Raw genomic sequence first — 20,471 nt, 5'->3', positions numbered from 1 at the left:
TCAGAGGGATGCTCTAGGACTTGTGAAGGTGACATTTGGAATATCAGCAGAAGGACAGCTTTGAAGCTCTTTTTCATGTTCAGAAGTCTGCTCCTTTTAGCATCAAGTCATTGGTCCATTTGCTGTTGTCACAATAATTATTGTCATTAACAGATTCTGTGCTCCAAGGATACAGGTGGCTCAAAACAGATTCTAGACCAGGGGCTTGGCTGTGATCTGCCTGATTCAGAAACACAAGGCAGCCAAGACACAATCCTCTCCCAATTCCCCACTAGGGTTGGACTCCACAAGAGTCATGGACTCCTGGACAAGAGACATTCACGAGCAAGTGAGAATTAGAAGCAGCAACATTAGAAAAATTCTCCTCCCCGTGTACCCTTTGACTCTGGAGCTTTGTGTTCTCCAGACAGGAAGAACAGACCTGATGGCAGAGTCAGAGAGATCTCCTCAAAGATGTGAAACAGTCTCCCTGAAAGCAAGGTCCTAGTGCCTGCAGCAGGTATTAGCAGCAGGACACCCTCCATTAGCTGTCACTTAATAAAAGTCTTCAAAGTACATTAGTATTAGAAAGACACCAAAGAAACCCTGAATCTTGATAGCAACCATTAGTTTGGGCCAGTGCAGTGAAACTGGTTAATTATTATGCTGCTCTTCAGATGCAGTCTCCCTCTATACTTAGAAAATGTCAATTAATTTAAGGACATGGAGCTTTTATCCCTCTCCTGATGGCTGGCATGTCCTCTCCCCATTTCAATTTGTTGGCTCTTTCTTATGTGAAATTTGGCAGAAAAGAGGCAGGGAGATCACCCTGGGAGGCAATTGGTCAGACAGGGAGAACAGAAACTGCCTTTAATTGTCCAGGGGAGTGTCTGAGCTTGACCTCAGCAGTCAGCCCTGGCCTGGAGAACTCAGGGGAGCTTCAAGACATGCTGCAAGCCAGATAAGTTGCATAGTGCTGGGTAGCTTGCTTCAATAAAGAAGAAAGCCATCCTATAAAATCCGTAGCATTCGTGGCATTTTAACATTAGTAAAGGGGAACGCAGAATACCCACTTAGGATTAGGAGACCAGGCTTCATGCACATCCCTCCTGTCTTCACATGCTCTCACCCAGGGCAGCTGCTCCCGTCTGTTACCCTCAGTTACCCTTATATTAAGGGACACAGGAAATATTCCTTCTCTGTCTCACTGGGCCTTTTCTTTTCACAAGTCTGGAGAAACCACTGACAGTCACAGTGTGGGATGGTTCAACAGAGGAAAGAAGCTGCTTTGATGTCCTTTCCCCCTTCATCCTCAGCACCAGTCGTCTCTGACACTAGTCCTTACAGCTCCTGCAACTGAACATCACTTCTCCAGCCCCAGGGTTCAGACCAGAGGTCTTGACTCCTCACACACAGCTGATGATTGCTGTGATGGAGGGATGCACACAGAAGCAGCTGCTCCTGCTATGAGATAGCTATGAGCTACAGAGCTAAAAATAATGACAGCTCCCTGAGAAACAGTGCCAAGAGGGCTTGTCATAGCTGGGGACTGTAGGCCTAGACATAGTTTGGTTTGATAATGATTTTAGAACCTGTTCCTCAGTTCTCAGCCTCCTCTGAGCATTAACTGCATGTCTCTGCCCCCTGCTTACACCATGCAGGATTACAGGGTGAACATCTTCCTGCGGCAGCAGTGGAACGACCCCCGGCTGGCATACAATGAATACCCCGATGACTCCTTGGACCTGGATCCTTCCATGCTAGACTCCATCTGGAAGCCTGACTTGTTCTTTGCTAATGAGAAAGGGGCCCATTTCCATGAGATCACCACAGACAACAAGCTTCTGAGGATCTCCAGAAATGGCAATGTCCTCTACAGCATCAGGTGAGATGTCTCAATGGGGAGACCTCCACCAAGAGGGGGAGAGTTAGCCAGAGATGAACTCCCAGTGCTCAAGCCTGAAATAAGAAAGTAAAGACTTTAAGCATGCTGTTAGATAAAAGAAAATTAGTTTGGTTTTTTTAAGTGAATAGCAGTATGGTGGGAAGGGACATTAAATACAGAAAATGCAGTTGTTTTCTTACTGTCACAACATCATCTTTCCCGACAAGTCTCTAAACACAAGTAGAAAGTTTGTGCCAACAAACAAAAGGATTTAAGTATTTTTCCAACCTGTTACGTTTTTGTGGGTCTGATGATAGAAAAATTAAACTGCTGTCAACCATGAGGTTTCGTTATTTTTATATCAAGGCAAAAATCTCAAAAATCTGAACACTTCAAGGAACAGCATTTTCAGTGTTATCAAACCAAATAACACAGATCTAACTAAATTAATCAAATAAAATATGAACTTGTTGAACCAAACAAACATTTTTAGCATAGAACATGATACAAGGCAAGTCAGCAATACTATGGCACATCCAGCCTGCACCTGGTCAAAAACAGAGCTTGAGATTCAAAAGTAGAGGTCTCAGGAGGCACAGCAGGAGTTCAGGAAGATACAGAGATTCACACTGATTTACAACAGGGATATTTCTCTGCAGAAAATCCCACCTAAGTTTCTCTTTTCCTCCACAATTTGATCTTGGCAAAACCCTTTTCTTAGGGTTGTTGGGTTGGTTGATGTTTGCTTTTTCTGACACAGAAATACTCTGTTCAAAGATTTCCAAACAGTCCCAGTCTCTAGAAATGTATCGGGGGGTTGGTCCAGAGGATGGGGTTGAGCTGGCTGCTAATCCAGACTGCTGTGAACCTGAGGCAAGAAATGAAGAGAGAAGCAGCAAATCTGTGTGGTGTGGGAACTCTCTATTCTGCCCAGTCCAAAACAGCGTTGCAATGAAATGCCATCTGCAGCAGGCAACTGTGCCTAGAATTATATCCCAGACCCAAATGCTCACTATTCCTGATTCTTTCCCACACCACGTGTGAAAACACAGACAGGGAAGAAGTGGATGATCATTCCTCCCAGCACACAAGGTGTCTCAGGCAAGGTACCAGCCCCCATCACTACCACAAACTGCTTGGCATTCCCCTGTGCTGTCTTCTCTCCTCAGGATCACGCTGACTCTGGCCTGTCCCATGGACCTGAAGAATTTCCCCATGGATGTTCAGACCTGCATCATGCAATTAGAGAGCTGTGAGTCCTGAGCCATCTCCACTGTGGATAATGGTCTCTCAACCACCATCTCCCTCCCTCCCTGCAGCCTATTTCCAGTTCAGCCTTCACTGGAGGCTCATTTGAGAATCACTTGCTTAGGATTTTCCATTCATTCAGCATGTGACAGTTCCTATAGAAGCCAAACCTTAAAGATCTCATGGGAGGAGCCCTGGCTTTCTTATATTTACATTGGCCTTTCATGTTGGAAGAGAAAAGTGAAAGGGTTTTCAGCTGTAAATGCAATTTTTTGTCTATGGATGAAAATTTGCCCCTTGCACATGTTGCCTCAGGAGGGAAAGACAATGAACAACTTCATTCAGAGAAAGAGATCAATAGCAAACAGCTCAACCAGCCAAATTCAAGAAGAAATGTCATTTATTGCAGACAATTCCTTGCACACCACCACAACTCCAGTGCAGGCCATTACCCTGGTTTTTCCCACATGCCCAAACAGCTCTGCCTCAACCCAAATCCTACCCATTGCAGAACAGCTAAGGGAGGCCAGGCTAATCCCCTGCCTCCAAGCATCCCTCTTTTCTCCAAATCTGTGCCTTTTCACATCAGTATTTCATTTGTTTCACCTGGTATTTTTCTCCTCTTCTCAACAGTTGGCTACACAATGAATGATCTCATATTTGAGTGGCAGGAAAAAGGAGCCGTGCAAGTTGCTGATGGGCTGACATTGCCTCAGTTTATCCTCAAAGAAGAAAAAGACTTGAGATACTGCACAAAGCACTACAACACAGGTCAGTGCTCTTTACCCTTAGCTGCTGGGTTCATTTAAAGACTGTATTTGCTGGTTTCTTGCCATGTCTTATGGCACTCTGGGACACAGTCTTCTACACAGCTAGGGATAACATATATAAAAATATTAATAGATATTTTGCTAGTAAATATACACTTATGTAGCCAATAAAAAGTTAATAGGCATAAGTGTGTCAGCAACATCTCAATCAGTTCAAGTGTGTTTAGCATGGACCTTCTCACCCACCTTCTCACTTCTCACCCAGCATCTTCTATCTTTGGTGCAAGGGAACAGGTGACATTTAAGTGATAAAGGATGTGATGCCAAGAGAATATGTTGGTGATATACATACCTACTTTTTTTATTAACAGCAACATCTGTTAATTACCTCCTCTAGCAGAAGTCTGATTTTAGGTAATGCAAGGAAAGTCCCCAGCTGAAAACAGGAGGTTCCCTGTGCCTTACCAGTAATCTTCCATGTACCTTCCATTGTTCTCAGGCAAGTTCACCTGTATAGAAGCTCGTTTCCACCTGGAGAGGCAGATGGGTTATTACTTGATCCAGATGTACATCCCCAGCCTCCTTATTGTCATCCTGTCCTGGATCTCCTTCTGGATCAATATGGATGCTGCACCTGCTCGTGTTGGCCTGGGTATCACCACAGTGCTCACTATGACCACACAGAGTTCTGGCTCCCGAGCATCACTGCCCAAGGTAGGGAACACACTCATTTTCAGAGGAAAGAAACATGGACTCTCTAGGAACAGCACATAAGTAAGACATGACACAGATCCCCCTGGTCAGTAGAGCTGCCACCACATTATTCCAGTTTATAAAAGCAAACAGGACAAATTCCAGAACCCTCCTACAAAAATTTTAGTGGTTCTTATGCCTAGCAACAAAATTTCCCCTAAGGTTCAGCACTCCTCCCAAGAACCACCCCAGCTCCCAGCAGCCAAGGGTTCTGTACTTGATCCCTGCAACAGCCACACACAGATATGCACTCTACATTCTGGCTTTTACTCATCTGACCATCACACTGTTATAATACCACTAAATCTCCTTGTTCTGGGGGACTTCTGGTGCAGACAGAGTGGACTGGTATTTTTCTTGCACCACAGCCAAGACCTGGAAAAAAGCAAAAACTGTAGAATTATTACTACTTAGGGTCCCAGGAGCCGTTTCAGTAGCCTGGTGATACATTCATGATGATACATTCATGTTAAATGAGCTGGATTTTGATATCCAAGAGAAGATGTCAACCATATTATGGCTTCATCAATTCTTTCCAAAGATCTTGAGAGTAACACTTAAAATGGCAAATAAAAAAGCATTTGGGTAAAGAGGCCACCTCATCTCAGTCTCTCTCTCTGACTCCTAGGTGTCCTATGTGAAGGCCATAGACATCTGGATGGCTGTGTGCTTGCTGTTTGTGTTCTCTGCACTTCTGGAGTACGCGGCCGTCAACTTCGTGTCCCGGCAGCACAAAGAGCTGCTCAGGTTCAGAAGGAAGAGGAGGCACCATAAGGTAATACATAAAGCATGAAGGACACAGCTGGAATCTGTCCCAGCTGAACATCATCACATGGCCAAATCAACTGATCCACCAGTTCCTCAGGAAGTCCTCAGTGTGTGGTCAGATGTTAAGGAAGGTCACAAAACAAAAAGCAGGGCTACTTCAAGGAATTGTGTCTCTTCTAACAGTCTGCTGACCCCAGGAGTCTAGGAAGCTGGTTTTAGTTATTTAGCCAAGTGGTCTGAGCCAAAGGGGTTGTTTTCAACAGAACAGTTTTCAAAGAGCAGTGTTCTGGTCTGAGTTCTCCTTGACAGAAGACAGCAAGGGCTGGGGGGGAGGCAGGCAGGGAGGTGGGAGGTTTGTCTGTCAGAGAACAGCATCCCCAACAAGACAGTCTGCATTAGTCCAGAGGTAAGTGACACCTCTTTTGTCTCTCTTATCTGTGTGTTCAAAAGCATCTGCTTCTCAGACTGACTGCAAATTCCTCTTGGAAGGAAGAGCTTTATTCCCACCCTTAGCCTCACTCCATGCTTACTCTGTGACTGATGCCAGCCCCAGCATGCATGTGGCACACAGATGTGCATCTCCTGCTAGCTTTTCGGCAGAGGTACCACATCAAATATTTCACCTCACAGAATGCAATAGAAAGAAAGGTAGAGGTGACCGATCACAAGACAAAATGCAATTAAAAATTGTCCTTAATTAACTTATAAAATCAGGTGGGTGGGAATTAAATATTTGGCATCAGGCCTGAGAGGCTGCCTTCAAGCTACCATTAAAAAAAAAACCTGTCATACAGCAATTCACAGTGTGTGTTTGGATGAGTGCCACCACTCCAGGAGGCAGCAGGGCAGAAGGAGCAGGAATCCCTGTCTCTTGGCATATTTGCTTCTCTCTGCTTCAGTCATCCTATGTGCAAAGCAGAAGACAATTGTTTGCTTGTCCACAACCCCGTCAGGACCAGGGATGAAAAATGCAAGAGAAAAGAAGTAAACAGATGAGCCCATCAGCACCCATGGAGGTTGTCTGGGCAGAGCAAGACTCTGGCATCTCAAAATGCAGCAGTTTGGGTTCAGAAAATGCAGCCCCAATGCTTTTATCTCTTCTTCTATATTCAGATATCCTGTATATGGATCCAGGCTGTTGTATGCAGATTGCTGTTGATTAAACAATGAGGAGAAAAAAGCCACTAATATACAGATGATTTTAAAAGATATTTGCCAGAGATATTCCCCTGAACACAAAGGTGCTATTACAGTCCCTGCCCAATCTCACAGCAATTTAATTGGAACAAAGCATAAACAAAAACACTTGCAAAAGCAAACTGAACAAGGTTTGCAGGCTCATCAGAAAACTTGGAGCTGACTGCAAATATGCAAATGGATTGGTGCAGCTGCCAAAGAACCTAATTGCTCTGTCATGATGTCCTGACTTGTCTGGGTAGCTCTGTCTGCCTTAGATATGACATGCTAAAAACAAGTGAGATGTTGCAGTGGCCCATGCTGATGGAGGCAGCTGGAGAGAGGACCAGCTGGGGAGAGGACCTGCTCATGCCCACATTTATTAGATCTGCCCAGCTGACCATTCTTCACAGCTCAATGCACCAGACAGTGTGCATGGTCTGGCATTAATACAAGTGAATCCAGACAAATCTGTTTCTTGGTTTCCTCAGATCTAGGTGCAAGGTGATAGCTTATTCTCATCATCAGAGGTTTTTCTTACTCTCAAAAAAAAAAAAAAAAAAAAAGTCGACAAATATCTGTTGCCAGGTTTCAATTGGCCCTTTCCATCTCTCAGCCCCTTCTTACCTCCTTACCTCCTTCCCTCTGGAAAGAGGAGGACTTGGCTAGGAAGACTGAGCAGACAACTCTCCAAACCTATTACTCTGTCTGGATTTACTGGGGTGGACAGAGACTGCCATGGGAGATGTAGGGACTGTGACAGCTGGGGAAAGGTCCTGTCCCTTCCAGTCTGGTTAATAGAAGAGCATCATCAGACCTACTTGGAGTGAGTTTGGAGACCCAAGCCAAGGAAGCCAGCCCAGAGTGGCTGCTGGTGGCTTTGCCTTTCTCCTTTGATATGGCACCTTGAAAAAGGCACCCTTAGCTCCTTTGTCCTGGGTACATCACCCACACAAGACAAATCAGCCACAGAAAACAGCCAGTGGACTTTCAGCAATGAGAAGAAGGAAGTTCATGAAAGTACAGAAATGAAGGATTTAGGCTTAAAGCAGACATGTCAGTGCATGATGCATGGCATGCAACCAGAGAAGGAGGCAGTTTAGCCACTACTACACCAAGGGGACACAACCAGAGCAGGAAAGAGTAATCCAAAGCCCTGCAGATTCCTCTCAACCAGGTCACTGAAAAAAACGAGCCTGCTGGTAGGTCTCATGCCTCAACAGCTTGCTACCCTCCCCCCTAAAAAGCCCAACCAAACAACAAAACAAGGAAGCTTTGGATTTATTTGGGTTGTTTGGCTTTACTTAGATATGCCAGGATGCTTTCTCATCTGCTTCTCCACACCAGATGCTCCATCTCATGCTCAATACAGGGACCATCCAGAAAAGACTCTGCAAAGGAGAGGAGAAGGGGCAGGGAAAGGAGGGCATGTTGGGCAGGAGGGTTTTGTAGGAGTGGGACTATAGGTCAGTGTTGAGAGACACAGATCAGCACTGGAGGACACAGCCTCCATGCCAAATCATTACTGGTGTTGGATTAACAATAATCCTCAGAGACTTGTAGTCAAGAGACTTGAGTCTCTGACTCTGCTTCTGCAGCTCCCTGGTTGTATTACTTTGGCCAAACTTTTTTTTTTCCCTGTGAGTACATCCCTGTGTTTGATAAAATAGAGCTAAATTGTTTGAAGAACCCAAAAACCCACCAGAAATCAGCAAGTTTTTGCCTTGAGAATGCAAAATAATTTATATTTTTGCTCAGAATTATAACAAGCAGCCACATCTTACCATTGACATGCAGAGGGACATTTCTATGCCTCACGTGTCGCGTGGGTTGTGCAGAGGGGCTGTGGGTCCCGTGGGCAGGTGAGCTGAGGGCTGGTTGCACATTACCTGCAGAGGTCTTTTCCTGGACAGGTCTTGGCACCTGCACATCCATGGAACTCTGTAGGAAGCCTCATGCAGAGGCTTTGACTACAGGAGTTCCATGGAGCCCCCTCCTTCTGGGCGAGCTGACACAGCACAGGCAAAGAAAAGAAGGTGCTGATAGGAGCAGGGGGGGAGGGAGAGGCAGAAGCAAAACAGGGGATGCAATTGGAAAAAATTAATGCAGAACCACAAACCCTTCAAGTATGTCAAAGACACCAGCGGGGTGGAAGTCAGTCCTGTTCTCCTTGGGGTGCCTGGATCCCCTGCTTTGCATCTGTGCCCTACACAGCTGGCACCCCTCTATAAGGCTGATCTCCCAAGAGCACAGGGTTTGTCCAAGGGAGCTGAGGTTGGGGCACAGCAGAGGCATCTTCCCCTTGCAGGGCAGGGAGCTGAGAGTGGAGAGCCTTATAGCGAGGGTGCACTGTCTATATCTCATTTTAAGTAGAGTCCCATGCTGAATCTGTTTCAGGAGGACGAAACTGGGGAGGGCAGGTTCAACTTCACTGCCTACGGGATGGGACCAGCCTGCCTACAAGCCAAGGATGGCATTTCCGTCAAGGGGGCCAACAACAACAACACAGCCAACCCCGTCCCCCCGCCCTCCCGTTCCCCCGAGGAGATGAGGAAGCTTTTCATCCAGAGAGCCAAGAAAATTGACAAGATCTCCCGCATAGGCTTCCCCATGGCCTTCCTCATCTTCAACATTTTCTACTGGATCATCTACAAGATCGTCCGCAGAGAGGATGTGCACAACCAGTGAGGGAAGGGGAGCAGCTGGGAGGGAGAGAGGAATCCTTCATATATGTGCAATAGCAATGCAGCAATGCATGAATTTAAGAATGTGGCAATATCTACTAAAGAAAAACAAACAAACAAACATGGGGGGTGGGAAGGGCTGGGAGGGACTTTTAATCATGTGAACTGAGGATAAATGGCACAGGGAAGAGAAGAGAAGCTCTTGATCTGAGGAGTGCAGGGTGGGGGTTAGTTTTATGGCATAGGAAGGTTTGGATTGCTTCAGCTGCAATCCAAGTAGTGTAATATATTAATATATATTCATGCTTAATTATAATGCAAAAAGAAAACCAAAAAAAAAAAAAAAAAGAAACAAAAAAGAAAAAAACAACCTTTTTTTTAGCCTATTAACAGCTTAGATTCTCAAGTCACTGGAATGATTCATAATTCCATGTGCAGAAACAACTGCAATTATGCTTTATCTGACTTTTGTCATAGAAAGGCCATACCAGTCAAGCACGTGGGGAAAGAAAATCCCTACCAAAAAAAGAAAAAAAGAAAAACAGAACAAGAAACTCAGTCTATGCTCTAGGTTTTGCACTTTGAAAACTAGATAGATGGGGAAACTTTAAAAAGAGGCTAACGATTATTGCTTACTTTATACATTTTTTTTTCATTATGGGTTTGCTGATCAAACATTTTGTGACTTTTGGATAGAGGAAAACAAATATATTATCTCTCTCATCCTCATCAGACAGCATCCAATGGGAAACCCAAGAAGGACATCAGGGCTTTCATCAGAAATCACAGGTACCTTCTGTCCTTTTAAATCACCTGGCAGGATTCAAGTCACAGGAGTCAGAAACACTATTCAGAACACTATAGACATGATGAAAGATTTTATTTTTCTTTTCCAAAACCCTTTCTGTCATGGGTGTTTACGATGGGGTGGATGGAAAAGCTTGATGAGTTAAAGCAGAAATTATATTTAAAATAGAGAGAAAAAAAGTCTATTCATGCCCTGTTGCAACAGGACGAGGCAAATGGCAATATTTTCAGCTGGGGGGGGGGAAGGTGTGTACAGAGAGAGTGGTTCTTATTTTCAGACATTTCATAGCAGTATTATTAATAGTGAAGCTGGGTGGATAGACCCAAAACTATTTTTGTATCTATTTTGGTGCTGCATTTAGCTTTAACATGGATGGGAAGACAGAGCAGGCTGCTTTGCCCCAGGGGAGGGAGGTTGGCACAGTTTGGTGGGGGTAGGGGAGAGGGAGGTGGGAATAGGTGAGCAAAGGGATGTCCCTTTGGTTGAGCAGTAGCACAGATTGGCATTGGGGTTGGTTGGGGTGGGGGTTGGGGTTACCCCAAATGCCTCCAGGGTGTAATGGGAAAGCTTGGCTGGGGCTGGCGTGGTCAAGTCAAGGGCTTGATGCCCCACTTGTCTCCCTGACCCTAAGCCATGCTGCAGCACCCTGAGTGGTTCAGTGGGGTTGATTTGCACTTTAGAAAGGGCAGCAAAAGAGAGCATGAAGGAAGAGACAATCAGTCTACACTGAAGCACTTGTGGTCAGGTCTGGATTAGGCACTAAATGAAGTCAGAGGGACAAGGGGCACCAAGGGGGGATTCCACTTCCCTTCCTCTCCCCGCGACTGCAGCTGACCCGGTCACAGATCCCATACTCGTTTCAGGTTCCTTCTTGCAGAAGCTGCATCCCCCATAGCAGCTGGAGCATCTCACAGGAAAGTGCCCTCTGGCACTGTCAGGTCCAGTCTGGCCCAGGTCAGCAGCATCCAAGCCTGGAATGGGAGATGGGAACCATGGGTGTCCCAACCAGTGCAGCAAGATGTAGCTGTGGGAGAGAGCAGTGGAGCCTGGGGACCTAAAAGGTGTCCCAGCAGAGGGTTGGTGCCAAGAGGAAGAAACCCAGAGAAAGAACCAGACCTGCCCTGGGCTGGGTAGAGGGACACCCCTCTCTGAGTCTGCCAATTCAGCACCTTTCACCAGCACTAAATACACTTTATTTAAAAGGGGGGAAAAAAGAGAAAATGGAGGGAAAAAGAAAAAAAAAAAAAAAAAGGAAGAAATAAACAAAGGATAAGAAACATAAGGGGGGGTGAAGGGGTGGCAGGGAGGAAAAAAGAAAAAAACATGATGGTCACTGTGTTGATGAGGACAAATGTCAATATTTCCTAATATTTTGGCAAAGGCCACCTAGCTTCTGAATCCCCTTGCACACCTGAGTCAGGGAAAGTCCATGTGATACCAGTGTGAACCAGTCCATCAGCCCCTTCCCTTCCCCTTTTCCCTCTGCTGGAGCAGCAGCAAACCTGTGGGCTGAGGATTTCTTTCACCTTCCCCTGACAGCCAGTGCTTTCCCAAGGAGGGAGATCTCAAGCTGTGGAGCAGAACCCTTATTTGATGCTAGGACAACTTCCCAAGCCTTGGCTGGAACCCAAATCTGCTGCTGGCTTGGGTTTTGCTTGCTGAATTATTGAGCTCTCCCTGCATGCACAACGTCGGCCGTGCCAACCGCACATTGCGTGATTGCTTTAAACTCTGTGTCCTTGTCTGAGATGAAAGAACAAATCCAGGGAATTCCCTCCCTGCTCTGCTTGTCAGGCACTACAGCTCCTTACTGACACAGGCGAATAACCACAATTCAGTCTTCTGGGCAAGGAAGGTCCTGCCTTGATGCCCAGACCTTGCATTAAGCAGTGAGGAGATTTGCTCATGGTCCACACAACTTTTCATCCTTCCCAGGCTGCCTGGGAGGGCTCACCAGGGCACAGAGACCTGCAGGGCTCTGAGTTTCCTTCCTAACTGGAGCTGCTCTCCAGAGTTCCCTGTAGGTTTTTAACAAATCCTCTACACCATCCTCCCATAGAAGTGAGTTTTTGATCCTAGATCCCAAGGGCAAGACCGCAGCAAGGAGAAGGAATACTTCTCACCTCTTTTCCTTTTGCTCCAGCTTAGAGAAGGAGGTGGAATCCCATGGTTACTGCTTCACTAGAGCTCCAGCATCACTTCTTGACCCTAAGGTCAGAGGAAGACGAATTAAAGACTTGAAATAATGTTTAATAATCAGAAAAATATTTATATTTCATGCTCATGCAAAAGTACTTCAGGTGCTAGTGGAGCCCATGGGAGTTTAGGGACTGAAACAAGAATTACATACTTACAGCCTGCCACCAGGCACCATGTGGCACCAGGCTCATTAGGCACCCAGTTTCCATTCAGGCCATTTTCCAGCCCCAGGGCTGCCTGCATGGTGACAGCCAGAAGCACTCACATCCCAACATGAAACATGCTGGGGTGTTGGCAAAGGGCTGACAGTGCTGGGATAGCTGTCCCACAGATGTCCTGCCAGACAGTTTCACCACACAGACAAGACCTTAGACTGTTCTCAGAGCTTCTGGCAATTCTGCACAGTTTTCAAAATCAAACATTTTTCTCCATCTGTACATGGCTGCGTTCAGTCTCTGTATTGCAACAGAACTTGCTTTGATAATCTTTCTCATCATCAAAGTAGGCTGCCTGAATAGTGCCAGCAATTATACTTATTAGTCAGAATGTTCAGGATTTGATATTGCAGGGCAGCTTCCAGGCATATTGATGGAATTTAACTCAGTAATTGTTAGCTCTTGTTAAGATCTAGGCTCAGAGCAAAATCTCTGAATAAAATAAACAGCTGTGGGTCTGGCAGTAAAGAGAAAATAGGGTCCTAGTTCACTTGGACTTTTTGGAAAAACAGAGCTTTATCCCAAGCAATATTATTTCCAGATGTCACAGGAAATGGATCACTCCATGAGCAGGAATTGGTTTTCCTTATAAATAACATTGGGAAAGACAAAGAAAAAAAGGTAGGGTAAACTTCCTATTTTTTGGTCAGGTAGAAATCAGAGAAATGCTGAAGAGGGTCCAGAGCAGAGCAGTAAGCACGTGGCTTGGTACAGCCTGCAAGGTTTAGCCTTGACCCTGGCAAAGCACCAGCTTGACTTCAGCCACCCAGGCAGGGTCATTGGCTTCACATCCCTGGGAGTGCCCTCATTCCTCCTGTCCTAAAAACCTGTCCTGGCCAGGGGACTGGGGGACTTTGCTCCTAAAAGCATCAAACAACTTCAAATGCTGAATATTTTCATATGCTTGTAACAGAAACTTTTTTTTTCTTTTTTTTTTTGCTTTCCCCAGGCTTTTCTGGAAAGTTGTATTTTTTCCCTTCTTTTTCTGAAGATCTTTAATTTTAAAGCAAATCCACAACAATTCAAATTACACTATTGGTTGTCCTTTATCTGTAATTATAGACCTTGCTTAGTTTCCTAATGCTAGTAGAAAAAAAGATTAGAAGTATTTACAATATATATATATATTAAAAGAAAGGAAAAAAATGAAAGGAGAAAAGGCTATTTTAAATGGTGCCATATTTTTCACAGATTTTATACAATCATATTTTTGTACTGTGCTACCATTCCTTAATAAAACATAGCTCTTATCCCTGTGCCAAAGACAGACAACCTCTTTCAATACCCCAATTCTTTACTCAAAAACCTTGCTACCAGCAGCAGTAGATAAGGCAATATGGACCCTTTTTCCCCCCAAAATCCAATCCTACCAGCGTGGCTGCAGGGCTGGGGTCACTGCCCAACAGGTGGACTTTGTGCATCTTCTTGCTAATCACAAGGAGCAGGTCCTGCCCTGCTGGAGCATCCCATGGTTCAGTGAAAGAACTATCTGATCCCTTCCCTGCCAGAAAGCACCTGGTACACTTCTGTCCTCTTCTTCGAGGGAGCTCTGAGGCTTATTTCATGCTGCTCCTGCTTCAGTAGATGTCCAGTATTGTATGGAGACTGTATAATATTTAAGCAGAAAATTGAGATACTTGATTGTTTTTAAGGATGCTAGGATGAACACCAAAGCAGAAGTTAATATTCATTAATTTTAGCATATTCAGAATTAATTCAGGTCCTTTAAGTCTTCCCGTCTCCTTTATCTCCTTCTCCTTAACTATTTCTTAACAGCAGCTGCATATCTCTCATTTAAAGAAATCTACACAAGTCTCTCACTTCATTCAAGTTTGCTACATTTTTCTGTGGGCATCTCCTTTCTTTCACCACCTGTACTTCCATTTCTGTGGGCCTGAGCCCCTCAGCTCTGTAACTTTTGAAGGGCTTGGCACAGCTCAGTGTCTTGGGGAGTGCAGCCCAAAATATGCAAATAAAACCTTTGCTCCTAAGGAAAGCCATCCCACCATTCCAGCACTTAACAGGGAGGCTCTGGCACAGCAAAGTGTGCATGGAGAGGAGTCCTGGGGAATGCAAGGGTGGCCAACAAGATGGTTTGGGTGGTGGTGTTGTTTTGTTTTGTTTTTTTACTGTGCTCAGTGTGAAAGCAAAGCAGTGTAAGTTGGAGAGAAAGCAGAATTTTTGGCTATCATGCCTGGTTTTCAGTGATCCAGTTATACAGCAGCTGTTCACTGGGAATCAGGTTCTCATCTTCCCAGTCTCCTTCTCCTGTGGTGGGTAGCAGGGAGCCCCATAAGAATTTAGCTGCTGTGAGCTAGGGGACATACAAGGAGCTGTTGCACGTTTTGCACAGGGCATCTGCTCTGAACTACTCCAGGCTCTGTTGGAAGCTGATGGGGAGAGGCTGGTGCTTGCACTAGGAGAGTCATTTACCTCCGAGAAGTGATGGGGTGATGCCCTCAGGTGACCTCACACTGAAGGAACACTGAAGTGCACAGCCTGGACTGGAGATGCTGGATTTAGCTTGGTAATGAGAAGTAGAGAGAGGGTGAGCCAGGTGAGGAATCCCAACCTGCTGCTGTCATCTCCCTTGCAGTAGGTATCCCATGCACAGGAAGGACTTTTTGTTTGTAGAGTCTGCAGCTTTCCTGGCTCATCTCTCCCTTTACTCACCCTGTCATGTTGTCCCAGCATCATGCTGCCCCAGCATTGGGCCAAAGCTCCTTGCACTGGAATGTGGTAAAGGACAGAAACCACTTGGCAATCTGTAAAGAGAAGGATGACTTCAGTACCTAGCAGAGGAAATCACTGGTTAAATTGTTAAATGAAGATCCTGACATAGACTGGAAGTGAAAAGATAAAGAAAAGCAATAATGTTGTTTGCATACCACATCACTGCCTTCTCCTGACATTCAAGACAGACAGTGCTAAGAGGTGTGATGCAAGAGCTGGCAGCAGGAATTACAAGACAGTATCATGTAATCATGGCTATCAAGTCTAGGAAACCTAAGTTGCAGTCCTCATGCACTTTAATGCCAGGCTTCTCAGTAGAAATTGTAAGAGAACCTTTTGTTTGTCAAACTCCTGCTCCTGGGTCTTCTACAGACAGCACTGAAGCCCACCCTGGGGTAGGGCCAGCTCCCAGCAGCACCAGAAATGGGCCAGCCAGGGTCAGACCCAGGCCAGGCACAGGGAGAGTGAAAGCACTGGGAGCAGATTCAGCACAAGGAGATGTTGGCACTGTGAGAGAGGCAGGGGTGGCTTCATCTTAGCTTAATCCTATCAGCACTCAAAAGCATCACTGCTGGGGCTTCCAGGCTGTGCTTAGTGCTGCCACTTCTCCTACCAACAGTAAGGAGCCAGCCATGAAAAGCACAAGGGAGAGGGACCTCAGCAGCCTCCCAGAATCAGTAGTTCTCAGCAAGGAGAGGATACAAAAACCTACTACCTGTTCCCAGCCTGAGGTTCAAGTACATTGGTGCTTCCAGCACAAAATCATCCATCTTCTCCTGAGCATAGGATGATACCACCATATGTAGTCAACAGCCTGGCTTGAAATTAGCTCTTATTTCTGAATGTGCCACTTAAATTGCAGAAGTAGCATAAGCCAAACAAGGACACCCTCTTCAACTCCCCAAGGAGCTTGGCAGAGCCTGGCTGGGGCACAAGGGACTGTCATTAACTACATGCTCTGGCTCAGTGTGTCATTGCTGTGCAGGTGAGTCAGGCTGGGCACAAGCAGGGACAGGCAGAGCTGGCCTGGAGCTGCCAGACTGAGGGACACAGAGCAGCTTTTGCTGCTAGGGCTTTGGGGAAGCTGCTCCCAGGACTGTCAGCACTGTAGCAAGCTGAAAACACCTTTCCTGTGGGAGCACATCTGTCCTGCTTAGGCAGTGATACTGGGGCACTGTTGGTCTGACAACAGCAAAACTGAAGTTTAGGCTGCAGAGCAGCTGAGCCAGCTGGCCTGGGTTGAGCACACCACAGAATTTGAGCACTAAATTACAGCTCCAGGTTCAAGCCTGAATCAGCCTTGCAGTGAAGGCACCCTTGTCACAATCCTAATGGAGGCCTGAGAGCAGTTTTGCTTCAATCAGCATCAGCCTGTCCTAGCCCTGCAGTGATGTTCAGTGATAACAGAATTGGGGCTTAGGCTTCTGTGTTTGTTGCTTGACACTAATCCCCAAAACCTGATCTTTATTGAATTAAAACTATGCAATATAGAACAGATTGTGCCAAGGGTGGTGTCTTCACCACCTCTCCTGGATATGCACTTAAACACTTTCAAAATATACTAATCACAGCTGCTTGTGATGGACTAAAGGACCAACACACCAGCCCCTGAGGAGCTGGGCCAAGCTCTGGAACTTGTGATGTGCTGGAAAAGGACACATCTGTGTGGTGACCACAGCTCCTAGGCCAGCTCTGGTCCTCTGATGCTGCAATGCTACAGGCAGAGGAGTCCTAAAATTCAGCTCCCTGCCCATGAGTAGAGCGAGGGCAGAGATCAGAAATAGGAAAGAAAAAGCACATCAAGACTCATGTAAGACACAGGAACTTGTAGTACTTACTCATTGGAGTAAGAGCAGTCGCAACCACACCTTAGTCCTTGTGGTCCTACTGGGAGTTCAGGCTTTAAATACTGCTGCTTTTTTTTTGATGGTCTGGAAGGAGAATATGAGGCTTGACTTGTCCCTTGAGGGAAGAGATGTGGTACAGCATGGGCTGTGTCACCTCTGAAAACAAAACTCAAGAAACTAGCAAGTAAAAGAAGTGGAAAAGGGGCAGCCTCTGTTACATGAGAATAGTGCTGGACAAGCAGGTTGCTGAACAGCACACGAGGGACACTGGCACAACCTTCCCAGGCAGGAGAACAGTGAACAATCATGGCAAGTCCTTGATCCAATGCATGCTTCCACGTGCCATTAATCCCACTTTATACCAGGCAAACTTTGTTTTTAATAGCCCACTAATGAATCAGATTATTTTTATATCATCTCCTAATTTTATTTAAGTAAGGCTGGGCAGAGCTATGGGTCACAGCAGCAGAGCTCACCTCTACAAGAAATGCTCAGTGCAGCTGCAGAGCATCTCACTGTACAACCAGTGCTGCACTCCCTCCAACTGGTGCAGCAGGTCAGGAGAGACAGGGGTATACAAGATGACAGACATGGACGTTAAGGCACAAAGATCAAGTGACTTAACTCACCACAAGCATGTGGAATTAACTATCCTGAAAAACTGACCACCTGGAGCATCAATTCATGTGCAAAAAAGATAAAGTTTGTGTGGTTACCAAGCCTGGCCACAACATATTGACAGCACTAACTATGGCCAGAGCTCAACATCTTCCTTCAGGGACTTGCTGAGTTGCAGGAAGGAGATGACTGTTTCAAACAGAGTGGAATAGAAGTCAGTTGTGTTAAAAGCCATTCATGTGTGTTTGAGATACAGTAAAACTTCACTAAAGAAGAGATCCACAGGGATATGTAAAGATGAAGCAAGGCACTAAGGACTTTGCCTGAAAATGGCCTAATGTGCAAAGGTCACAGTGCATTTCCTGGCATTTTACCATCCCTGCAGCATCAGTGAGCACCATTCCAGAAGGAGCCTTGGAATCCTGAAGATGCACACGCCAGCCCTAAGCTGCTCTTTGTAACAGACCCAAGACCTAACAACAGCCATAAGCAGGTAGAACATGGTTGTGGACAGTGACATTTTATGGATTGTGTTCTCTATTCACATTCCACCACAGTGTACAGAGTATCATGCTTATTATATTAAAACTGAGGAGTAATGAAAAACTTACACGTAAGTGATATAAAAAAGGAGGACCCAGAAATTTCTCCCTTCCACCTATAAACGCACATCACTTACATTGTTTTGTAAATAAATTTATCTTTAGAAGAATAAAAATACTTCAGATACTTCTGTTCAGGACAAACATTGCACATTTGGTCTTACCTTGGAGGGGAGACAAAAACACATCCACAGCAGGAACTAATTGAAATTATGCAAAATAAATAGAAGTGGGATCAGTTCAGCACCTAGACACAGCATTTACCTTGTGTCCTTGACAAACACCATCTCAGTTTCTCAGAACTCCAACTCACTGGTCAAAGCCCCCAAAATCTGTTATCTAGGAAGAATGCCTCCAAAAAAACTTATGGAAAACCTATTTAGTGGCATTCCTTTCTGTTATTTCCTGTATCTTTCCCATCTGTAAGCCTGTTGTATGAAGAAAATAGTTGTTTCCAAACCTTGATTTCCTAAAGATCGTTTGATCCAAAATATTTATTCCCTTTATTCCAGGAACAGCCAAGGGCTCTTACAAATGAGCTGAGCTGGGTTTAGCAGCTGCAAAGCAAGATGCTGCTGGCTGCCCCATCCCTCTGCCAGCTGTCCCTGTCCCCACAGAGAGGGCAATACCAGTCACCCTCTACTCCTTAGGACAAGCTCAGGAGGTAAAGGAGCTCAGGGTAAAAACTTGGGGTTTGCCAACACAGACCAAGACCTCAGCTGTGGGACAGACCCTCCCACAAAGGGGCACTGAGGATTGTACCCTCCTGACAGACCTATCCAGAGCCTCATTATTAATGGTCTTTTGTGAATAGTAAAATCCAGATTTTGAAATACTTCTGCAATTTGTGTGTGTGCTCGTTAAAGAAAAATAAAGCAGATGGAAGGTATTTTCTCATGCTTGTTCATAATCAGGAAAGAACAGGGAATAAGGTCAGAGCATTTTCAGTCTTCAATCTTACTGAAACCACAGAAGGAAGGCTCCAGTTTAATCAGCTCTTACAGAGGGGGGAAAAAGGCAGCTGCTGTGACAAAACTCATCTGGCCTTTAACTTCAAATAAGCTTCTTTAAAACAGGCTTTGAAATCGTTCTTACTCAGTTGGTTTAGTTTTCTTCCTCACAAGATGGGTGCTAAAATACCAGCATCTCACATGAGATAATCTGAAAAGTATTCACAGAATAAGAACTAATTGTTGGAATTAAGGTAAAGAGCAAGAGTGAAGTGCTCTCTGCTGGTTCATTAACAACATAAGGCAGAAAATAATGGGGAAAGTCAATGCTTATTAATTTTCATGCTACATAAGAACAGAGGAAGGACTAGAGAAATACAGACAATGAAGTGTAGTACTCACACTTAGGACTTAAAATTCTTCAAAAAGAATAAAGTAGCCTAATCATCAAGTGCTTACATGTCTTCTCCCTACCCACCTTAAAGAGACCTCCTTGTCTTTTCTATATGAATTTATTATATATACAAATACATACATACACAAAAATGGTATGGCCTTACACTCCATTTAAGGATCTTTTGCTACATCAGTCATACTGCAAAGCAACTGCTTCCTTAAAAGCAGCATTTTTACATCATGAGCTGTAACTTACTCGATTTGCACGACCACACAGAGACAGTGGCAGATTATTTTTCTGGCTTGTAAAAACTTTTGAAACAGAAGTTCTATTTCAGCAATTTGAAGACGGAATGTAAAGTTTCTGCTATTATATGTATATAAAATAGCTATTGAATCATACATTCATGCTGATTCCAATAAAAAAAAAAAAAACCAAACAATAAAGATTTTTCTGAAATTCTCTCCATGGACTTTTAGTGCCAGAGGTTCCACACTGCTGGTGCATTTGTGCCAATGTTAAAAATGACAAAAGACTGGTTAACTGTTAAGCTTTTTATTCTGAAGAATTATCTATTCCATCTGTGACCTCCCGAGCTCTACCCCACAGGGGAACTCCTACAACAGAAGTATCAGCCCTGTAGCATGCAAAGAGCCACAGTATTCAGACTCCTAAACTGCTCCTTGTTATTCCAGACTCTCACAAGGTTAACACCCAACAGGCAGATGGATGTGAGGGGCTGGTCTGCCATGTGATGGCTCCAGGAGACACCAGTGCAGTGTAACCTCATGCCATCAAGTGATAAAGGGGCAGGAGAGGGTATTTTACAGACCCTAAAG

The 20,471-nt window shown here is 45.0% G+C and overlaps 1 protein-coding gene across 3 annotated transcripts in view; it reads left to right on the top strand.

Annotated features, from left to right (window-relative positions):
- Nucleotides 1-12,518, top strand: part of GLRA1 (glycine receptor alpha 1) — a 35,786-nt gene extending 23,268 nt beyond the window's left edge. Inside the window, exons 4-11 of one of the 3 annotated variants that reach the window (XM_030459082.1) lie at nt 1,641-1,864; nt 3,034-3,116; nt 3,746-3,883; nt 4,382-4,596; nt 5,264-5,410; nt 8,953-9,260; nt 9,916-10,052; nt 12,502-12,518. In XM_030459082.1, the coding sequence (XP_030314942.1) occupies nt 1,641-1,864; nt 3,034-3,116; nt 3,746-3,883; nt 4,382-4,596; nt 5,264-5,410; nt 8,953-9,260; nt 9,916-10,052; nt 12,502-12,518 (1,269 nt within the window). Of the gene's footprint in view, nt 1-1,640; nt 1,865-3,033; nt 3,117-3,745; nt 3,884-4,381; nt 4,597-5,263; nt 5,411-7,583; nt 7,590-8,952; nt 9,268-9,915; nt 10,053-12,501 lie in introns of those variants that run through there. The other 2 variants (XM_030459084.1, XM_008501659.2) reach the window with 2 other exon arrangements.
- The last annotated feature ends 7,953 nt before the right edge of the window (nt 12,519-20,471 follow it).

The sequence above is a fragment of the Calypte anna genome, chromosome 13, assembly GCF_003957555.1.
Source record: "Calypte anna isolate BGI_N300 chromosome 13, bCalAnn1_v1.p, whole genome shotgun sequence".
NCBI lineage: Eukaryota > Metazoa > Chordata > Aves > Apodiformes > Trochilidae > Calypte > Calypte anna.
Note: the sequence above shows the minus strand (reverse complement) of the source record. Positions and strands in the feature narration are given on the sequence as shown.